The 24291-nt window shown below is 44.6% G+C and overlaps 1 protein-coding gene across 1 annotated transcript in view; it reads right to left on the minus strand.

The window, feature by feature from the left end:
• Window positions 1–1012: 1012 nt before the first annotated feature.
• Window positions 1013–24291, minus strand: part of LOC121860735 (transcription factor collier-like) — a gene marked incomplete at its 5' end in the record, with an annotated part of 31720 nt that continues 8441 nt past the window's right edge. Inside the window, 7 exon segments of the mRNA XM_042358063.1 lie at window positions 1013–1132; window positions 1467–1760; window positions 4840–5058; window positions 6057–6335; window positions 7486–7612; window positions 8722–8873; window positions 20203–20320. Coding sequence (XP_042213997.1) covers window positions 1468–1760; window positions 4840–5058; window positions 6057–6335; window positions 7486–7612; window positions 8722–8873; window positions 20203–20320 — 1188 coding nt within the window.

Consider the following 24291-nt stretch of genomic DNA (forward strand, 5'->3'; position numbering starts at 1 on the left):
AGTTTACTGAGGCAGCTTTCTGTACCAATAACTTCCACACTGACTTGTAGCCGTCAACCTTTCCTCTCAACTAAGCCCAGTCGACTCACAAGACCACCCCTGAGACTCTCTGCTCACTGAACATCTCATAAAACACAACTTGCTCGTCTCTGGTTCGCGATATCGACAATTGAATGAAAAAAGAATGGGAAACCTTATGATGTATACAATATATAGGTAGAGATATAGGGTCCAACGCCTCCTGAGGACTGACCACAAGAAATACTCGGCCACATCAACAAATAATAATAATAATAAATAACGAACAATTTCTTTAAGTGTTAGTTGTGAGAAGCGGAAGACCCACGAGGACCTGCACCGCCCACTGTACCTACCACGTCTCTCTCGCCTTCTAAAGCTCCATTAATATTAGGTTTTGTAACAAGTTCTTCATCTCCTGACACGTCTTCCAGTCATCCTCCACACGACACCACATATCACATCATCATCCTCACACGTCACTACTACTGATGTACCATGCCAACGTCTTGATTCTGCCACATGATCGTAACAGCATCGTCCTCTACACGTTCATTGCGTCGTCATTCATATGCAGTACATCTACGTCGCCGACACAACTTCTTGCTCATCACGTCATCATCATCCTCACACGTTAAATCGCTTCGCTGTGCCACGCCAAGACGTCGACGGTGCCATTACTGGCGAGAATGTTGGCTTCCGGCGCTCCTGTACGACGTCACTCCTTTTTCTGCTTGACCACCGAGTCTGCTTGTGTGACGTCACTGAGGAAAGAGGAGCGCCTGTTTATCCGTGACGTCATCCCTGGAATTTTCCTCATAGAGTGAGATGACGGGGCGACGTACGGGAAGGTTTGTGTATACGACTGAGGGTGTAACGCTGCGCAGTGGGCGTGATGTTCAGCCCCGAAGAATAGGCGTCGTGCTCAGCCCTGGTGCTCATCCCGAGAGAACAGGTGTGGTGTTCAGTCCTACAGAACAGGAGCGGCGGGTGGCCCACTATCACTTGGCAGGGGTGTGGACGAGGGAGGGGCCGTAGGGCTGATGGGCGCTGCAGGGAGGCAGCGCGAAGTGGCCCATGGAGGAGAACGCTGAGGACATGAAACCGCCCATTCCTAAGGGAGAGCGAGAAGGTAAAGTATTAATCCTGAGGGAGGCACCGACGGAGGTCTGGTCGACCCCATCTTACTAAATCTATCATCCATCTTACAGGCTAGAGGTCCTTAAAGTCTATTGAATATATAGACAAGCGTCACTCCTGGCGGGGTTGTCACAGAAAAGGTCTCGGGAAAAACTGCATATTGTAGTCAGTTTATCTTACTAACTATATCTTAATTTTCTTAAGAGAAAGACAGGAGGAAAGTTGAAACAGAAGAGACTGTAGCTGAGCATGAGCCAAGCACATAGGTGAGGACAACCGAGCAGTCATGCAGGTGTTGTGACACTAACACTAAGAGAGCAGCTGTTGCCAGGGCGCGACGGCAGCGGCAGCGGCGGCAGCAGCAACAGCGTTATTGTTCATGGAGGAGCCGCCCGTGACGGTGGTGATGGGCGTGAGGGGGGGCGTGGCGGGCAAGCTGGGGATGACGGGGGCGAAGGCGCTCCTCTGCTTGCTGTTCATGTTGGCTGTGAACTGGGAGAAGAGGGCGGCCGAAGAGGAGGCGCAGGAGGTGGCGGCCACACCCCAGGAGCCGTGGTGATGGTGGTGGTGATGGTGGTGTCCGCCGTGCCCGCCGCCTGCTGCTACACCATCAGTGGAGGGAGAGGGAGAGGGGGAGGGGGAGCTCCGTCAGTCACTGCGCCACACTTACACCTACACCAGCCCCGCCTCACGCTACACTCCTAGCCCGCCCTACATCCACTTATATGTAATGTACCTCAAAACCCATCACTAAACTGAAAGACTTTGGCCACATACTGTATATACTGAAGGCATTGACCCACCAATATACTGAAGGCATTGACCCACCAATATACTGAAGGCATTGACCCACCAATATACTGAAGGGATTGACCCACCAATATACTGAAGGCATTGACCCACCAATATACTGAAGGCATTGACCCACCAATATACTGAAGGGATTGACCCACCAATATACTGAAGGCATTGACCCACCAATATACTGAGGACATTGACCCACCAATATACTGGAGGGATTGACCCACCAATATACTGAGGGCATTGACCCACCAATAACTGAAGGCATTGACCCACCAATATACTGAAGGCTTTGACACACCAATATACTGAAGGATTGACCCAATAAAATACTGAAGGCATTGACCACAATAACAAGAACACCAATACTGAAGGCATTGACCCACCAATATACTGAAGGCATTGACCCACCAATATACTGAAGGCATTGACCCACCAATATACTGAAGGCATTGACCCACCAATATACTGAAGGCATTGACCCACCAATATACTGAAGACATTGACCCAATTAATATACTGAAGGCATTGACCCACCAATATACTGAAGGCATTGACCCAATTATACTGAAGGCATTGACCCACCAATATACTGAAGGCATTGACCACCAATATACTGAAGGCATTGACCCACCAATATACTGAAGGGATTGACCCACCAATATACTGAAGGATTGACCCACCAATATACATTGAAGGCATTGACCCACCAATATACTGAAGGCATTGACCCACCAATAATACTGAAGGCATTGACCCAATTAATATACTGAAGGCATTGACCCACCAATATATTGAGGACATTGACCCACCAATATACTGGAGGATTGACCAATCAATATACTGAGGGCATTGACCCACCAATAACTGAAGGCATTGACCCACCAATATACTGAAGGCTTTGACAGACCAATATACTGAAGGGATTGACCCACCAATATACTGAAGGCATTGACCCACCAATATACTGAAGGCATTGACCCACCAATATACTGAAGGCATTGACCCACCAATATACTGAAGGCATTGACCCACCAATATACTGAAGGCATTGACCACCAATATACTGAAGGCATTGACCCACCAATATACTGAAGGCATTGACCACCAATATACTGAAGACATTGACCCACCAATATACTGAAGGCATTGACCCACCAATATACTGAAGGCATTGACCCACCAATATACTGAAGGCATTGACCCAACCAATATACTGAAGGCATTGACCCACCAATATACTGAAGGCATTGACCCACCATATACTGAAGGCATTGACCCACCAATATACTGAAGGTATTGACCCACCAATATACTGAAGGCATTGACCACCAATATACTGAAGGCATTGACCCACCAATATACTGAAGGCATTGACCCACCAATATACTGAAGGCATTGACCACCAATATACTGAGGGCATTAACCCACCAATATACTGAAGGCATTAACCCACCAATATACTGAAGACATTGACCCACCAATATACTGGAAGGCATTGACCCACCAATATACTGAAGGCATTAACCCACCAATATACTGAAGGCATTGACCCACCAATATACTGAAGGCATAGACCCACCAATATACTGAAGGCATTGACCACCAATATACTGAAGACATTGACCCAATTATACTGAAGACATTGACCCATCAATATACTGAAGGCATTGACCCACTAATATACTGAAGACCTTGACCCACCAATATACTGAAGGCATTGACCCACCAATATACTAAAGGCATTGACCCACCAATATACTGAAGGCATTGACCCACCAATATACTGAAGGCATTGACCCACCAATATACTGAAGGCATTGACCCACCAATATACTGAAGGCATTGACCCACCAATATACTGAAGGCAACAAAAACGAGGAAATAATGATGCCAGGCGCTGCTCTCTCTACCATTAACACCTGTCTATAATAATACTCTGATCCCCTTAAGCAAACGGTGATATATGATGGTAATAAAGACTTGAATATAACACACACTATTACGGTTGGTAAGAAGACGTAACAGCTTAATAAAGAAAAATAATATAAAAGCCTAAAACTTGATAATTCAGCAGAGAAGCAAAACACAAGAGGAGGAATTTAAAATATGCGTAAAATGGAACTCGGGCAATCAAGTGGGATGTAAAAAAAAGACTAAAGACAGACAGACAGACAGACAGACAGACAGACAGACAGACAGACAGACAGAGACAGATAGACAGACAGACAGGCAGACAGACACAGACAAACTCTTCCTGACAACACACAGACTAACATGCATGCAGTGTTCTATAGGCTAGTAACGACTATATCAGTGTTGCCAGCACAATAGTGTGTTAACATGCCGAGGATATAAGCAGTGTTAATGCAGTGTTACCATGCCGAGGGTGTAAAAAGAGGTATTAATACTAGTTACTGCAGTGTTACCATGCCGAGGGTGTAAAAAGAGGTACCAATACTAGTTACTGCAGTGTTACCATGCCGAGGGTGTAAGCAGAGGTATCAATACTAGTTACTGCAGTGTTACCATGCCGAGGGTGTAAACTGAGGTACCAATACTAGTTACTGCAGTGTTACCATGCCGAGGGTGTAAACTGAGGTACCAATACTAGTTACTATAGTGTTACCATGCCGAGGGTATAGAAGAGGTACCAACACATTCCCTCCTGCACCACTACCAAGCCAGGGGAACCAAAAACAGTATTACCAAACCAGAGAAACAAAAAACAGCATCACCAAGCCAGAAAAAAACAGTATTACCAAGCCAAAAAAATATCAAATCAAACAGTATTGACAAACCAGCAAAATATCTCAACCAGGATGCAAAACAATGTTACAAATGACCTTCGTGCAGTATTACCAAACAAAAAAAACTTACTTGTGGTAGTGTTGAAGATACTGGGTGAAGCAGTCATGTTAGCCAAGTTGGAGGGAGATGAGTAACCAGCAGCAGCGGCGGCGTTGATGGAGGCGCCGTAGGTGGAGGAGGAGGAGGAGGAGCCCGTGGAGGAGGAGTGGGGGGTGGAGGCGTTGGAACCGAAACCTCCCCGGGGCGACGCCAGGCTTACTCCCGGCCCCTGACTCCTCGTGTAGTCCTCTAGAAGAAAAAACCTACGAGTGACAACAGCAAGTCAGTACAGGCGCCAGCAAGGGTCTGGTAACAGTGTAAGACATTATTGGTAACAGTGTAAGACATGGTAAACAGGGTGTGGTAACAGTGTAAGACATGGTAAACAGGGTGTGGTAACAGTGTAAGACATGGTAAACAGGGTGTGGTAACAGTGTAAGACATGGTAAACAGGGTGTGGTAACAGTGTAAGACATGGTAAACAGGGTGTGGTAACAGTGTAAGACATGGTAAACAGGGTGTGGTAACAGTGTAAGACATGGTAAACAGGGTGTGGTAACAGTGTAAGACATGGTAAACAGGGTGTGGTAACAGTGTAAGACATGGTAAACAGGGTGTGGTAACAGTATAAGACATAACACACAGAGACATAAATATATATCCCATTCATTATCAATTATAAACCTCCAATAAATTACAATAACCCAAACAATAAATAACTTCATTACTAAACCGCAAAAGCCAGAGTGAAAATATACACAAAATCCTATCTTAAATAATTATGTTGAATGTAAAGTAAATATATTTTATTCTCCAGTAATACGTACAGTTGAGGACAAAATTCCCTGAACATTTGGCATTATCTGGTCTCGGGTATTTCTGAGCCATAATATTTTAAAGTAACTTATTTATTTATTAGGGAGGAAAGAGAAGGATGCTAATGACTGTGATGAAGAGTAAGGATAAGAATAAAAGGAATTAAAAGAGAGGGACAATATTAAGTATTACCAAGAAAAGAAAAAAAAAGAAAAAAAATAAGAGATGAGAGGAAAAAATGACGATAAATTTATATTTACGAGAAAAATTACAAAAAACAGAGTGAAGAAAGGAAAAAAAATAATACCAATGGCTAAAACAATAAAAACAAAAGTAAAAAAATATAAAGAAAACAAAAATACAGAAAAACGAGAAGAGAAAAACAAAAACAGAGACACTCAGTTACTCAATAAAAGGTCAACAATAATCACCTTCGCCCCACTGTGTGTTAGCCGTGTCCTGGACGCTGACGGCGAGCTGGCCGGTGTAGGTGTTGAAACCGGTCATGGCGGAGGTTTGGTTCATGGCCGGGGAGCGTGGGGCGGGGAGGGCAAGCTGGTTGTTGCGGGGCATGGAGTAGAGCGCCTCAGCCAGGTCCGCCGCGCGCTTCAAGATGATCTCCTTCGGCAGCTTCTCTGGGTCGCCTGGGTGCCGGGGGATCAACTTCTGCAGCCGCTGGAACCCGTAGTCGATGGTGGGCTCCGTCAACGCTGTGAGAGACGGAGAGAGAGAGAGTGAGTCAATGCTGAGAAAGGGGGAGAGAGAGCGTCAATGCTGAGAAAGGGGGAGAGAGAGAGCTGAGAAAGGGGGAGAGAGAGAGTCAATGTCAATGCTGAGGGGGAGAGAGTGAGTCAATGTTGAGAAAGGGGGAGAGAGTCAATGCTAAGAGAGGAGGAGAGAGAGAGTCAACGCTGAGAAAGGGGGAGAGAGAGAGTCAATGCTGAGAAAGGGGGAGAGAGAGAGTCAATGCTGAGAATGGGGGAGAGAGAGAGAGAGTCAATGCTGAGAAAGGGGGAAAGAATCAACGCTGAGAGGGATAGATAATGAGTCAACGCTGAGAGAAGGTTAGAGTCAAAACTGATAGTGAATTAGGTTTAATTTTATGCTTCATTAAACCACATCCAACGTAAACAAAGATAACCCTAAGTTCAGTTATCGTAAGAGTGTCCGTGGGCCTCCATCAACTACCTCCACTAATTCCTATTCGGAGACGCTGCCAACCTTCATACACTCATAACTCCATCTTGTCTATAAAACTACTTTACTGTATTCATATGACAGCTGCCAACCACAAAAGAGTATCGTAATGCCGTCGTCTTTAAAACTATTGTATTTTACGATAATGTAAATATTGTCTGCTATTGTGGGAGTGAAGGGAGGAGACTAAAAACAAAATAGTCTAAGAACGTCCGCTGAGTCAGAAGGGTCTACGGTGAAGCAGGAAGGCAGTAATGTATACAAGGTTATGTAACTTGACCTCACAGTTCGCCGCCACACCGCAATTAAGTACAGTACAGAAGATCAGTATAATGATTCTACAGTACAGAGGATCAGTATAATGATTCTACAGTACAGAGGATCAGTATAATGATTCTACAGTACAGAGGATCAGTATAATGATTCTACAAGCAATTATACGTTTGGTCTAAAACTCTACACTGTAAACCACGACATTTGATTCCCTTCATAAACAATCAGTTCCAAATTTCACATAAGCCGGATATGAGGAAGTCACAGGTAGCCATTTTCTAGTAGGTGTGGGCGTACAACACATTCCTAACAGCGATAAACAGAGTGTATTAATTCCCCACTGGCGACTGCTGGGGTTATCACAATTGAGAGACTAACACTGATACTCACAGACATAGACGAATCTGCCAGGTGCGCCCTTGCAAAACTGCTTGGACTTGTAGGAAAGCGTCACCTCCACCACCCCAGGGATGTGACGCGGGGGTGTCTGGACCCGGATGGCGTGTGACGTCACCAACTGCAAGAAAAACATTATATGACGTCATCGATCTCAAAAACTAAAATAAACAACGTCAGCCATTATAACAAGAGTATATCGCGTCTTTAGTGACTACAATAATAACAGTGTTAACACCTTCGGCAGCGTGTGACGTTACGAGCAGCACCAACATAATATACCATCACTAGTTACAAGAGAATGTGACGTCACCCGCTACAACAACTGTCCCTCTCACTACCAAACTACCTCCGACTACATATTTATCCCTGACTTACATAAAACACTGTTAATGGTATACATTTCCACTATCACTCGACACGTGCTGACTAACAATACAAGAATGGTGAACCTTCAAGACACAGTACGTACACACAGCCATCACAGCATAATCTTTATAACAGTGAGGCTCCACAAGGCGAGGCTCCACATGGCGAGGTTCCTTCTGCATTTGCACGGTAGCAGGAGGGTCAAAGAGGCTAAATATACCGTCACAGATACTCCCTGTCCTCAGCTGTCGACTGGTTTAATGCGTGATAGTGTTGCCATCCAATATTGTGAACGATGACAACTTTACACAAGCTCTGTCTTCTAAACTGCCCGCAGGAGTCCCGAAATGCTTTAATTTAGTACTGTTTCCTTTATTTACTAATGGCCACCCAAATTAGAAGTGGCCATGGCGATGTCAGAAGGCCAGTGATCTGTGTAACATCCCTCCATTACTCTGGATTATCTTGTCAAGGCCAATTTTGTAGCCCAGTACTGCTCTCGACATCCAAGTACTGTTGTTTATTATCATTGTCAGATACTGTGTTACAAGTCATTATTATTGTTATTAGTCATTATTACTGTGTTATTGTTGTCCTGGCTACTGCCGTTGTTATTGTCGTATTATAAATATTATCAGTATTCTATGAAGTTCGTGGCAATCATTCTAACACCAGTAAAATAGTACCGAATTATTAGAATTTATACAATACTATAATGCCATTGTCCACGTTATTATACTATTAAACCCGTCATATGAACTTACATTAACACTGATTTCATAAATATCTAAAACATTATAAAACTCCCATAAAACAAAATTCTTCTGGCTACTACAACATGTAAACAGTGTGGCGTCTCACCTCACTCCAGACCAACATGGTGCCGAAGACGATCTGCAGCCCGTCAAAGAAGTTATCGCCTATAATGATGACGGTGGCGCCTCCCGTGGTCCAGCCCTCTGACGGTGAGATGGCCTTGATGCAGGGGGTAGCTGGCAGCGGGGGGTACAGTCCTGGGGGAAGATACGGGGGGGGAGGGTTAATATGTATGGGGGAATTGGCTAGATGTAGGGTGCACAGATCTGAGGCGAGGGGACAGGTATGTAAAGCCACTATTATCATCGTCAATAATAATAATAATAATAATAATAATAATAATAATAATAATAATAATAATAATAATAATAATAATAATCAATACATCTTTACAATAAACAACACACAATACAATGAACTATTTACTAAGGTACAAATTCTCATAATAATTACAAAACAAATATTTGACACCCTAATACCAGCTGCCCCTTAAGCACTGACTGACACCCCAGCTGTCCCTTGAGCACCACCTCGGATGCCTCCACCAGCTGGGCTCACACACCACACAGTGAGAAGTGTGACAACAGCTACCTGGTATTAAATTGTCTGAGGCACAGGAGGTGGACAAAGGCAGCAGAGAGCGAGTCTTCACCCATTCTACTCTGAACCGAACTTAACCTAACTTAAACGCACCCCACTAGGTAGCGTTAGGGTGTTTAATCTTCAGGTGAAATAAGTTGAGGGGAAAATCTTCATGTGTATTTGGAGAGAGAGAGAGAGAGAGAGAGAGAGAGAGAGAGAGAGAGAGAGAGAGATTACCAAAGCATTTCCTTATTCACAAGCACCACTGTACAATCTCGGGGGCGTGGTGGTGGTAGAAGGAGGTGGAGCTCGACTCACCCTGTGTCGTGGACGGATGGACACAAGGGGAGAGCCACGCCCACACTGTGTATAGGAGGGCGAGTGAGGAGGGAGGGCGAGTGAGGGAAGGAGGGCGAGTGAGGGAAGGAGGGCGAGTGAGGGAAGGAGGGCGAGTGAGGGAAGGAGGACGAGTGAGCGATGGAAGGTGAGGGGGGAGGGAGGGAGGGTGATGAGGGGGTGATGTACACATGCACTAGGGGGTGAGGGGGTGAGGGGTACACGTCACAGGTAAACAAGATAGGGTGATGAGTGGAGATGTAGGTGTGTGAAAGTGAGGGCTGGGTGTGAGGTGAGGGCTGTTTGGGGGTGAGGGCTGGGTGGGGTGTGAGGGCTGGGTGACAATGAGGGGTGGGTGGCGGTAAAGGCTGGGTGGTGGTGAGGACTGTGTGGTGGTAAGGGCTCAGTGTGAGGTAAGGGGGCTGGGATGCGGGGCTACAGAACACCTGCCGTAACAGATCATCAGTGAACAGGTAAGGCAAACGCTCACCTTCGTCACGGAATGGCATCACCTTAAGATAAGCCACCCCAGCTTATTTCACCTGAAGATTAGCCACCCCAGCTTATTTCACCTTAAGATAAGCCACCCCAGCTTATTTCACCTGAAGATTAGCCACCCCAGCTTATTTCACCTGAAGATTAGCCACCCCAGCTTATTTCACCTGAAGATTAACTCACCTAACCTAAATCTCCAAGATAGCGTTAGGGTGTCTAATCTTCAGGTGAAATATGTTCCCCCCCAGCTAATTTTCAAGTGATTCTATAAAAGTATCCCAATGTTGATCAAAACAAAAACAGGTAAAATACATTAAAAAATATCTGATGTGTATTAAAAAAAAAGCTAAAAAAACATACATGATAAATCCAAACAATGAGAAGACTGTAATACACACACACACACACACACACACACACACACACACACACACACACACACACACACACACACACACCTTAAACTAACCCACGAGACTTAAACACAAAAAAAAATAACACAATCAAGACTCAAAAACTAACACGTATAAAATTAACACCCGAATCTAAGGCGCTAAACCAACCCGGCCCCTAAGACAAACACTCGGAATATTGCTACGTAAACTAACACCCAAAACTAAACCACCAAAACTAATACACAGAAACAGTGCGCATAAGCAAACACACCGAGGAGAGTAAAACCAATGAGAAGACCTGCAAACCTCAATGAAAATAAAATAAAAACTTGTTTGAGGCATGAAGAAGGTGGGGGGGAGGGTGAGGTGACGTGGTAGGGAGGAAGAAGAGAGAGAAAGGAAAACAGAAAAAAAGGTGTCGGCCATCTTGAGAGGTCGACCACGTTCAGCCCGTAATACTCACCATTAATTTTAGTGTCGGGAGGCAGACGGAGGGAGGGGAGAAGGAAGGAAAGAAGGAGGAGGGAGGGAGGGAGGAGGGAGGGAGGAGGAGGGAGGAGGGAGGGAGGGAGGAGAGGGAGGTAAAGAGGGGAGAGAAGGATGGAAGGAGGGAGGTTGTAGGCTCAATGCAGGGAAGTTAAGAATTCTTGTAGTTTTTCTTTATTTTCCTCCTCTTAACGTCGTCTTTTTCCTATCTCCTTCCTTTCTTCCTTTCATTCATTTCCTTTTCCTTCTCTTATTCTCCACTAGGTTTTTCTACCGTCTCCTTCTCGCTCTCTCCTATTATCTTCTATCCTTCCTTCCTTTTCCTCTTCCGTCTTCTCACCTATTCCCTAATTCCTCTTCTCTACCTATATCCTCCGCCTCTTTTCTTCTATCTCCTCTCCCTTTTTCGTCCTCCCCCCTATCCCTCTCCTCTTCCTCTTTCTCATTGTCGTTTACACACACCTGTCACCCCAAACCTAACCTAACCTAACCTAACCTAACCTAACCTAACCCCCTGTAACGTTATAGGGTGATTAATCTGTCGGTGAAATAAGCTGGGGGAGGCGGTGAGTCTTCAGGTGCATTAACCATCACCACTACCATCAACACCACTAGTATCATCACCACTACCACCACCACTAGTATCATCACCACTACCATCAACACCACGAATATCATCACCACTACCATCAACACCACTAGTATCATCACCACTACCATCAACACCACTAGTATCATCACCACTACCACCACCACCACTAGTATCATCCCCACCATCACCACCACTACTACCATCATCATCATCATCATCAACACCACCACCACTACTACTACCATCAACAACACCACCACTACTACCATCAACACTATCACCATACCTGCACTACTACCATCATCATCACCACCACTACTACCATCAACACTATCACCATACCTGCACTACTACCATCATCACCACCACCACCACCACCACCATGTACTATACACTCACTGACCGTAATCTTCCTTCGTCAATAATATTCCTCACAACCCCGTGTTCACAACCCCGTGTTCACTTCACAGGTGCGTGTTTCATAAGTTGTAATAACCAGTAGAGAGACTGTGTTACCTGATTTACTTAGTATTCGAACCCGTGTCTTGATGATGTTACCTTTGTCGTTAACGAGTATGTTGATCTAAACCAGATGTTAGAAATGTGTTCAGGGCTTCACAAACATGCAATGACCTTGTTCTCTCTTCTACCCTTTCCCCTTCAGCTAATTTCACCCAATGATTAAACCTCCTAACACTACCTGGAGGGGTTAGATTAGGTTTGCTTGGTTAGGTTAGGTTAATCTTGGGGTGGTATAAGCTGGGGTGGTTAATCTTCAAGTGATACGTAGAGGAGAGGTCAAGCATTAACTTAGGCGTCTCGTGCACTTCTCCCCAATAACCTCCCCATCTCCATCACCACCTGGACGTCTCCCCAATAACCGCCCCACCACCACCACCTGGACGTCTCCCCCAATAACCTCCCCAGCTCCACCACCACCTAGACGTCTCCCCAATAACCTCCCCACCTCCACCCCAGGTCCGTCATCTCTCCTTTACTGGTGTCAGACGGTGATGCCGAATCTGTTTTATTCTTTCCAGTAATCAGCGAGATGCAACGCTCCTCCTCATCCCTCTCCCGCCCTCCTCAACCCCCCCGCCATTCCTCCTTTCCTTCCACCTTTTCCACCCTTCCTCAGACCCCTCATTCTCCTCCCCAACCCCAGATCCATACATCCCTCCTCCATCTCCCCCCTCCAACACCCCCACCTCAAAATACTTCATCAGGTTAAAATTTCAGTTTCTCAGATCCTCGCGTATTAATTTCTCCTCCTTAACTTTGGATCATATCAAGAACAACATGTATCTCGGTAACTGTTATGAGGCCGTGACCGAGGTGGCGTCAGAACTGTGCTGTGACTCTACCCAGACATTGTCCTATTTATTATAAGATGATGATAAAACTTACGACTTTGAGGAAATGGATAAATATTTCTAAAGGTGGATGAAGGAATTTTTTTTTTTAATAGATGAACGATGAAAAGTTGCTGATGGCAGGATGAGTGGCGTCTAAGGTTAATGTTGACGTTATTAACATTATATCAAGAGGCCTACGAGAGATAACAGCAACAGCATCAAGAGGCCTACTAGAGATAACAGCAACAGCATCAAGAGGCCTACTAGAGATAACAGCAACAGCATCAAGAGGCCTACTAGAGATAACAGCAACAGCATCAAGAGGCCTACTAGAGATAACAGCAACAGCATCAAGAGACCTACTAGAGATAACAACAACAGCATAGCTAGAATAACAGCAACAGCATCAAGAGGCCTACTAGAGATAACAGCACAGCATCAAGAGGCCTACTAGAGATAACAGCAACAGCATCAAGAGGCCTACTAGAGATAACAGCAACAGCATCAAGAGGCCTACTAGAGATAACAGCATCCAAGGCCTCAAAATCAGCAGCAACAGCACAGGGCCTACTAGAGATAGCAACAGCATAAAAAGGGCCTACTATAGATAGCAAACAGCATCAAGAGGCCTACAGAGATACAACAACAACATCCAAGGCCTACTAGAGATAACAGCAGCAGTAACACAAGGGCCTACTAGAGATAACAGCAGCAGTTACAGCAAAAGGCCTACTAGAGATAACAACGGCAATAGCAGAGGCCTACTAGAATAACAGCAGCAGTAACAGCGAGGCCTACTACAGACAGCAGCAGACAGAGAGTCGTCTATAATTCACAGAGGAGACGCTCCTTCTGACAGAGGCAATTCAGTGGACGGCCAAGACGGAGGTGTGTGTGTGTGTGTGTGTGTGTGTGTGTGTGTGTGTGTGTGTGTGTTTGTCTTGCTATTTTATGTGTACTCTGTTTTTAACTCGTCGAATCACCCTTTTAATCCTTCCAGTCACCTTTTTAAACTAATTCGGTCACTTTTTTAACTCAATAACTTTTAAAACTTATTCAATAACCATTTTTACTAATAAATTCACTCATAGAACTTAATTTTTTTTGCTAACAGTTGAATCACCTTTTTTAACTTAGGGAAAACAACACATAATTAATTCAATCTTTTCAATCCATCAATCTTCCTTGTTCTCTCCAGTTGATGAGTTGATGAAATAAATTGTAAATTGATGATAATGACAAACAGATGCATTTATAATTTAATGTATAATTGGGAGACAGGTGTGACGCATCGTTAGTGAGAGCCCCCCTGCAGGTAAACGGGTCAATGGAAGGTGTAAGACTAGTTCTTTACTTTTGTTTACTTGTTTTTTATTGTTTGTTATAGTAGTTTATAAGGAAGTGGGATATCTCGTCCTTCATGTAAGTCTCGGGATTGATTTTAACGACCACACACACACACACACACACACACACACACACTGCTCTTACACCATTGTACTAATTTCGTCATTATATATCTAATGCCATCATTATTCTGCTCCCATCACTATCACCACACCACGATCACGATATACGACTATCACCACACCACGATCACAATATAGGACTATTACCACATCACTAGTATACTACTCTACTATCACCATCTTACACTACCACACAGAATTCCCAACATAATCCCCACAGCACCACCACACTACCACACAGCACCACCACACTACCCCACAGCACCACCACACTACCACACAGCACCACCACACTACCCCACAGCACCACCACAGCACCTACAGTTCCCCCCACACAGCATCACATCACAACACAGCACCTCACCACACCCCACAGCACCACCACAACCCCAGTTTCCACACAGCACCACACTACCCCACAGCACCACCACAGCACCTACAGTTTCCCCACACAGCACCACACTTACCCTTACAGCACACAGAAGGAAGAGAAGAAGAAGCAGCAGCAGAGGAAGTGATCGTCCACTTGAGTGTCAGAATCAAATAAGTAAAGGTTTATTTCACACGAGGAAATAACACGAAGCAAATGTCCAAGAACTGTTGGGGGAAGAGGGGAGGTAGGGGAGGGTAGAGGGGGAGGGATGGGGATAGAGAGAGGGTAGGAGGAGGAGGGGAGTTTTTACAATGTGGTGGTGGTTTATTGTTGCTCGTGTGTTTTGGTGGGGTTGTGGGGGTCATGGGGTAAGGGTTTGGGAAGAGGTTAGGTTGGGGGAGGGAGGGATGGAGGGAGAGACGGAGGTAGGTAGGTAGGGGGAGGGGAGGGAAGGAGGGAGGGTTTCATCGTTGTGCCTCGTATACTCTCTTTCCCTGTTTATCTTCTCTTCTCTCTCCTTCTCTTTCCTCTCTTCTCTCACTTTACTCTTGTTTTCTCTCTCTCTTGTTTACGAATACATTATCTTTTTTTAAGTTCATTTGTCTTCCTTTCTGATTTTTTCTTCAAACCTAACCTAACCTCTCAACCTAAACCTAATCTTTAGCCCAGTCCAGTAAAACCTAACCTATAACCTTACCTATAACCTAACCTATAACCTAACCTATAACCTAACCTAACCAATATAGCGTTACATTATTTTACTTGTGGTGCTTATTTATGTCAACTGGTCCTGTATGTCAGTCCTAATTTGTCTCATTTAGTTTAAAAGTCGTCGTATGCTGGTCGTATTATCGTTTTGTTTACCTTTTCGCCGTGTGTCGTCATGTTCTGGTCGTACTATCGTTTTGTTTACCTTTTCGCCGTGTGTCGTCATGTGCTGGTCGTACTATCGTTTTGTTTACCTTTTCGCCGTGTGTCGTCATGTGCTGGTCGTATTATCGTTTTGTTTACCTTTTCGGTGTGTCGTCGTATGCTGGTCGTATTATCGTTTTGTTTACCTTTTCGCCCTGTGTCGTCGTATGCTGGTCGTATTATCGCTTTGGTTTACGTTTAAATACATCTTATCTTATCTTAAGTAACGTCAACTAAGTCGGATTCTCTTACACGAACGCTCCATCTAATGCGTCTCTCTGTCTCTTTCCTCTTCTCATCTCTACTCTTCCCAATACTTATTCAACTCTTTATTATTATTTTCTTCTCAGTACTCATTTTTATTCACCTTCTCTCCCTCTCTTCTACTTCTCCCAAATTTCTTCTATCCCCCATCCCTCCCTCCCTTCCTCACCTTCCTGTCTTTCTTCTAGCCATCTCTTCCCTATCCTCCTCCCCATCCTATCACCTTCTTCCCCTTCCCTCACCTTCCTCTATCCTCCACTCACACTCTTCTATCCTCACCACCATCCTCCCTTCCCTCACTCTCTATCCTCCCCATCATCCTCCCTCCCTCACCCTCTCTATCCTCCCTTCCTCACCCTCTTCTACCCTCCTCCCTTCCCTCACTCTCCCTTCATCTCACTCCCCATCCCATCACCTCATCACCTCACAAACGATTTCGTCAGGCAGCCAGGAGGGGAGAAGCTAAGGTAATGAAGACAGAGGAAGCAGTGGCCTCGATACCTGCTCCTCTCCCCTCACCTCCCCTAACCTCACCCTCCTCCCTTCGTCTCACTTCCACACCTCACCTCTGGCCTCACCCTCCCCGTCTCACCTCCCCTAACCTCACCTCCTCAGTCTCACCTCCCTAACCTCCTCACCTCCTCGGCCTCACTTCCAATAACCTCACCTCTCTGGCCCCACCTCCTCGTCTCACCTCCCCTAACCTCACCCTCCCTCTGCCTCACTTCCAATAACTCCCCACCTTCTACGCCCCTAGCTCACCTTCCCTAACTCCTCACCTACCTCCCACCAACTATACCTCATCTTCCCTCACTTCACCTCTCCCTCTCACTTTACCTTCTCCCCTCCTCTCACCTCCCACCAACGATAGCTATCCGCACCATTCAAAGACCCCATGGCTACGATACTCTGCCACCCCTCTCCCACTCTTGTCTCAAACACACACACACACACACACACACACACACACACACACACACACACACACACACACACACAATATCAATATCGTGACACGCACGCACACACGATGAAATTAGGAATCCGGAATTAGGATTGATCGTTGTTCGACCTTGGCTGTTGGGAGGGGTCCAGATTGGAGTCGTAGGAAAGGTCGTGTAGAAGGGGTCAAAGGAAGGAGAATGTCAGGTGAAGGAGAAAGTCGTGAAGGAAGTGAGGGGTCGGGAAGGGAAGGAGTCGAAGGGAAGGAGGTCAGAAAGATGTCGTAGGAAAGGAAAGAATCGTATGGTTGAAGGAGTCGGTGAGGTGATGGCCGTGGGAAGTATGAGGAGAGGAGAAGGCCAGGTCCCCCCCAGTCCTGGGAGTGGGTGTCTTTGATCGCATTATTACAGCGGTCACCCTAAATACCTGCTGATTCACTGGCCCCCTTCACTTCCTAGCCTCACGTCTCCCCCTATCCCTCTCCCGGCCTATTCCTTCCTAACCCTAACTAGTCCTGACTTGCCTCTCCCTATATTTTGTATTGAATTTATTAAAATATTTATAAAATTAACAGCTGATCTATCAAAACAAAACATTAACAGCTGATCTATCAAAACAAAACATTAACAGCTGATCTATCTAAACAAAACATTAACAGCTGATCTATCAAAACAAAACATTAACAGCTGATCTATCAAAACAAAACATTAACAGCTGATCTATCAAAACAAAACATTAACAGCTGATCTAATCAAAACAAAACATTAACAGCTGATCTATCAAAACAAAACATTAACAGCTGATCTATCAAAACAAAACATTAACAGCTGATCTATCAAAACAAAACATTAACAGCTGATCCGTCAAAACAAAAAACATTAACAGCTGATCTATCAAAACAAAACATTAACAGCTGATCTATCAAAACAAAACATTAACACTGATCTAATCAAACAAAACATTAACAGCTGATCTATCAAAACAAAACATTAACAGCTGATCTAATAAAACAAAACATTAACAGCTGATCTAATCAAAACAAAACATTAACAGCTGATCTATCAAAACAAAACATTAACAGCTGACTCTATCAAAACAAAACATTAACAGCTGATCTATCAAAACAAAACATTAACAGCTGATCCGTCAAAACAAAACAAATACCACAGCAGCTGTATACATCCCCGAACCCCCAAGATTCAGCTTTAAATTGTGTCCCGTCCCCGGGTGTTATCTTGACACACTACATTAACGCTAAGATACAACGTCATCACCACAATACTCTCAGTCATCCGCCATCTTTATTGTTTTCCAATGCGACGCTCTGATTGGTTAAAACCTATCGCACCCTGCACATCATCTAGTCAGGTTTAAAGCGATTTTCTTCCACGTCTCGAGCCTATGTTGGGATTGATAGTGGTGCGGGAGGAAGTATTTAATGAGAAAATTATTATCTTTCAGGAACACCATCTAAGGCTTTTATAAACACTGTCTCTCCTTTACTTACTAACTTTGTCTCCGGTAAAGGTAACGTTCAACGACAAAATAAGTCTTACCTATATTTCATGATTATTACTAAAGAAGATCTTATATATAGGTGTACTTTACATATTAAACCAGTCATACAAGTGGCTTTGGAAACGTTCATTATTCAACAACACTAGTTGGTACATCCGCGGCATCATCTACGGAGTTTTATAAAGAGTGCTTTACGTTCCGCGATAAGTGCCGCTGGCCAAAGTATATTCAACGACAAAAATTCTTATATGTGGAATTCACATACTCGTAAAACTCGCTGGGACTTTCCGCGTAAAATAAACACGAGTTTAAAAAGGCGGGAAGAAATATATTTCACCGCGGCACAATTTATGCTCCAAAAGTTAACTGGGCGTTGTGTTCCGTCTTCTGACACGCTCGATGGCGTTAACAGTGATTTCGATATATCTTTTATACCTAAAAAGATTCCACAGCGACAAACTTCTCAAAACACATATAAAAATCCGAATTGGCATTCCGCGTCTTGTGAACGCACGAAGCTTCTCGGACCAATCAGGGCCGAGTTTGCTCCCGCTGGGAGAATAAACCAATCAGCGGGGAGCTATGGCAGAAGTTGTCTGACCACTTACAAATGAGAAACTATTGTTGCTTTTTACCTTAAGATCGCCGGGGTTTCTCAAAGTTAGTAAAAGACATAGTTCATAGCGAGAATCCGACTTCCTGTGCCACAGATTTAAAAGGCAGAAGATGTTGGCCACCAGATAACGAGGGAGGCAGTTATTACACCGGAATTCTGAGAGAAGAATGTGACGGAAAGTTAGTTATTTTTTCGTGAAGAAAAAGTATCATCACGGGGATAAATTTAACTGTCACCAAAACCGCCTTCTGGTGTAGAGGAAAAAGTATAAGACTATTTGTTGGACGATGAATACACGACGAGGCAGTGTAACAAACGACCAAGTATATAAAATGTATTACAATAAACCCTGAACACACATACAATATACTGTATATATATATATATATATATATATATATATATATATATATATATATATATATATATATATATATATATATATATATACTACACTCAATCTTAATATTTGATGTTATTTACCTTCTCGTGCGAGTCTTTATTTATTTTGCAGTCCTCTTATTTTCTTATAAATTACTAGTGTTTTTTAAGTAGAAACGGGCGACAGACGTCATAAAAACAGGAGTTATTCTTACTTAAGTCTACGACGACCAGCGTCCCCGTGTTGACGTTATTGCTGCCTGAGACTACAGCGCTAGAGACAATTATCTTAAATGACACAAAATTAATCCATCTAAACTAATTCAACTATCTTTAACTAATATATCATCTTCCTAACCTACCCTAACCTATCTAACAATCTCTACTTGACCTAAGAGCAATAAACGCGAGAAAACCAAACTCACCGATTGTCGTGGATTGTAAAAAGTAACGGGCAACAGTGTCCACAGAGGTTCTTAAAGGTAGATACAAAACCTATAGTAATAGACGACATAATTCACTCGCCAGGACTCATTCAACAATTCTAAATAATTCACCATCCTCCACAGCCAGACCGTCGTAGAACTCCCTCAAGGACAGATTATATTCGGAGACATTTGAGGAGACCAACTCATCTAATCCGGCCGTACTAATCACCTAATCAGGACATGCTAATCTTAAATCAGCTGCTATTCAGGCATACTGAAGACACCTATAGTAGTAGTGGGAATGTTGTCATAATCAGTCATTACCTAATCCTGTCCATCTCACACACACACACACACACACACACACACACACACAACTTACCAAACATACCCTCAGTTGGGTCAGACGCGGCTCGTCGGCCGTGCTTCGAGTTATTGTGGACGAACATGTTGTCCTGAGACGGCCCAGGAGGTCCCACCATCCACCTGCTGGTCACCACCTGTACGCAGAGGGAACAAGGACACGGGCGTTAGTTAATCACGCACTTGGAGGGGTATGGGATTTAAGGTCACGTACGTTGGAAATATATAGGTAAGAGGTTGTTACCTAAGGACACGTACTAAAGGTACCTATAATACGTACATTGCGAGAGAAAAAAATGTGAAATACAGTACGTACAGTATCTCAAAAAGTATCTGTCCATACCGTGTGAAACATTATGATCACGGATAATATATATTGGGACATGGATTTACTTTGGTATATAGTTTAACCCAAGTGATAAAATTTGTAAATATTTCGACGTAATTAATATGATGTTCTGTTCCAAATGTAGTAAGATCAGTATGACACAGAACCCGTATACCAACCCTCCTGAGACAGGACGAGTTGCCTGTAACATTTCGGAAGTCATCGGATCCAGCCTGGTAGATACTTGTTTGGGATGTACATACTTAGAAAAAATATAACACTAAAAAACAGAATAACTACAAATATGCACATAGTTTTGAAATACTTACACAAGGATTGAAAATACTTACATAGGAATTATAAACGTACATAGGAGTTACCAATCATCACATTAATGAAACCCTAAATGGTTGTCTACATAAATCTTTCCTCCCTCCACACTGACTCCTTACCTCCCACCATTCCCTCATTCCGACTCCTTCCCTTACACCTTCCACTCCCTTCCTACTTCCCTCTATCCCTGACTCCCTCCATCCTCCCTTGTCATCACTACAAAAAAGTGTTTTACAGGTTCCCAGGCATTGTAGGATTGAGCGCGTGTGTGTAGGGGAGGAGAGAGGGTTGCCTACTATTCCTATCCTTACCCTCCTCCCAATCATCACCACCTCTACCTCCTACTTACCCCCCTTCCCCTGCCCCCATCACCCCCTCCCCCACCTTCATCCCCTCCTCCATGCCATCATCATCACCTCCTCTCCCCCCCCCCCACCACCCTCCTCTCATGCCCACCCTCTCCTCCTTCACCTCCCCTCCTCCACTGCCCACCATCACCTCCTTTCCCTCCACCTCCTTCACCCCTGCCCCACCACCACCTCCCCTCCCCATCCTTCTGCCACCCTCCCCATCGTCACCAAGTGGTCTGTCTCACACCCCAGAGGACCTAAGTGTGTGTGTGTGTAGGTGTCAGTGGAGGGCGATAAGGTAACACATGGATGACACCTCACGTGGTGTAGCTGAGCGTAAACAACTTGGGATCCAAACAGGCAATCATAGAGGCGTGTAAACAGGAGATCTAGCGGCGTGTAAATAGGCGATCTAGAGACGTGTAAACAGGCGATCTAAAGGTGTAAACAGGAGATCTAGAGACGTGTAAACAATGATAATTTAACACACGTGAAACCACAATAAATCAATTATTATCTCACACCTTCCAATGATAAGCAAAATACAATTACAAAATTAAAAAATGTGCGGCAACTGCAGGAGTCTCTGATGCGGAAGTGACGTTGAGTGGCGGAAAGATAAAGTGACACCGGATTGGCGGATTAATGGCGGGTAAATAGGTCACGTGACAACAAAAAGGCGGAAAGTCTGGCGGAAGTGGACACGGTAATCCCTCGCGCGAATGGAGTCCACTGATAGGGGTGAAATTCGTCTTGGTTTACTGAGGGTAGAACGCGGATGGTGGCTTGGCTTGGCTAGGATTGGCTACACTCCACCACTACTCTCTTAACCTCATTCTTACTGGCTTGAGACACTAACGATGTATCCTCAAGGTTCCTAAGTGTTAATATGTTCTCTATCCGACCAAACTTACGATAGATTCTAAATACTTCGTAAGTTTAATTCTCCACCCATTCACTTTAATTACGCCATATGATAAATTCTCAAAAAAAAAACCTGCGATCGACTTTCCCCAAACAGAAAGAATCATGTCAGACTATAGTAAAAGCTCAATGTAATTTAACCGCCATTTTGAGTTTAAAAGCGTGCTTGATGTTCGTAATTATTCACTTCTAGAAAAGAACAAAAGTGTAATTGAGCTAGAGCTATTCGGGGTGGAGGGCTGTGGTGTTACCACACCTCACTAACTCAACAAATATAAAAGGTGTCTCAAAAAATGTATACACACAGCCGCTAATACTCGTGGTGATGGCGTGAATGTTTGTATTAAAGCAACAACATTATCCTTACTTGTGTGTATACATTTTTTTGAGACACTGTATATGACTCTTTCTGTGACGTCTACTACAATTTATCCTCATCTGGGCGCCACAATAATTATATTCCAACACTACAGCTTATTTTACCTAAAGATTAACCACCCTAATGTTAACCCGAGACTAACTTTAACCACTATTAGAGTTTGGTTACCGTATTTAAATTATCAGAGTAAAATAAATTGGGTTCCAAAATCTTAATTCAGGAGTCCTCGAAAACATATACAACAGCTGATAACTTATAAATATATCTGTTGATCCAGCCACCGACACATACCACAACCCAGATTACCCCTACAAACACAACATCCTCAAAAACATCCTCCACAACATCCTCTTAAAAACATCCTCCTACAACATCCTCTTAAACATCCCTCACACAACATCCTCTCCCACAACATCCTCCCACATCCCCTCACAACATCCTCTCCCCAACATCCTCACACACAACATCCTCCCACAACATCCTCCACACATCCCCTCACACAACATTCCCTCACATCCCCTCCCACAACATCCTCACATCCCTCACACACAACATTCCCTCACACATCCTCCCACAAGATCTCCACACAACATCCCCCCTCAAGATCCTCCAACATCCCCTCCCAAACAACATTCCTCACACATCCCTCCCTCAAGATCCTCACACACAACATTCTACATCCCCTCCTCAAGATCCTCACACACATCCCTCCCTCAAGATCCTCACACATCCCTCCCTCAAGATCCTCACATCCCCTCCTCAAGATCCTCACACACATCCCTCCCTCAAGATCCTCCACATTCCCTCACACATCCTCCCTCAAGATCCTCCACACACAACATTCCCTCACACATCCCCTCCCTCAAGATCCTCACACACATCCCCCCCCACAAGATCCTCCACATCCCTCCCTCAAGATCCTCCCACACAACATCCCTCCCTCAAGATCCTCACAACATCCTTCCCAAACAACATTCCCTCACATCCCTCCCCAAGATCCTCCACATCCCTCCCTCAAGATCCACACACAACATCCTCACACACAACATTCCCTCACATCCCCTCCTCAAGATCCTCACATCCCTCCTCAAGATCCTCACACATCCCCACACAACACTTCCTCACACATCCTCCTCAAGATCCTCCACACATCCCCTCCTCAAGATCCTCACACACAACATCTCACAACATTCCCTCACATCCCCTCCCTCCAAGATCCTCCACTCTCCCTCAAGATCCTCACACAACATTCCACCACATCCTCCCTCAAGATCCTCACACATCCCCTCCCTCAGATCCTCACACACATCTCCTCCTCAAGATCCTCCCACACAACATTCTCACATCCCCCTCCCACAAGATCCTCACACACAACATTCCCTCCCTCAAGATCCTCACACACAACATCCTCCACACAACATTCCTCACATCCCTCCTCAAGATCCTCCACACAACATCCTCCCACACAACATTCCCTCACATCCTCCCTCAAGATCTCCACACACAACATCCCCTCACACAACATTCCTCACACATCCCCTCCTCAGTCCTCACACATCCTCCCCTCAAGATCTCACACATCCCTCCTCAAGATCCTCACACACAACATTCCTCACACATCCTCCAAGATCCTCACACACAACATTCCCCACATCAAGATCCTCACACACAACATCCCTCACACACATTCCCTCACATCCCTCCCTCAAGATCCCCACACAAACCATCCCTCCCACACAACCTCTTCCCTCACACATCCCTCCCTCAAGATCCTCACACATTCCTCACACATCC

Source organism: Homarus americanus, unplaced genomic scaffold (genome assembly GCF_018991925.1).
Source record: "Homarus americanus isolate GMGI-L3 unplaced genomic scaffold, GMGI_Hamer_2.0 scaffold23617, whole genome shotgun sequence".
Classification (NCBI taxonomy): domain Eukaryota; kingdom Metazoa; phylum Arthropoda; class Malacostraca; order Decapoda; family Nephropidae; genus Homarus; species Homarus americanus.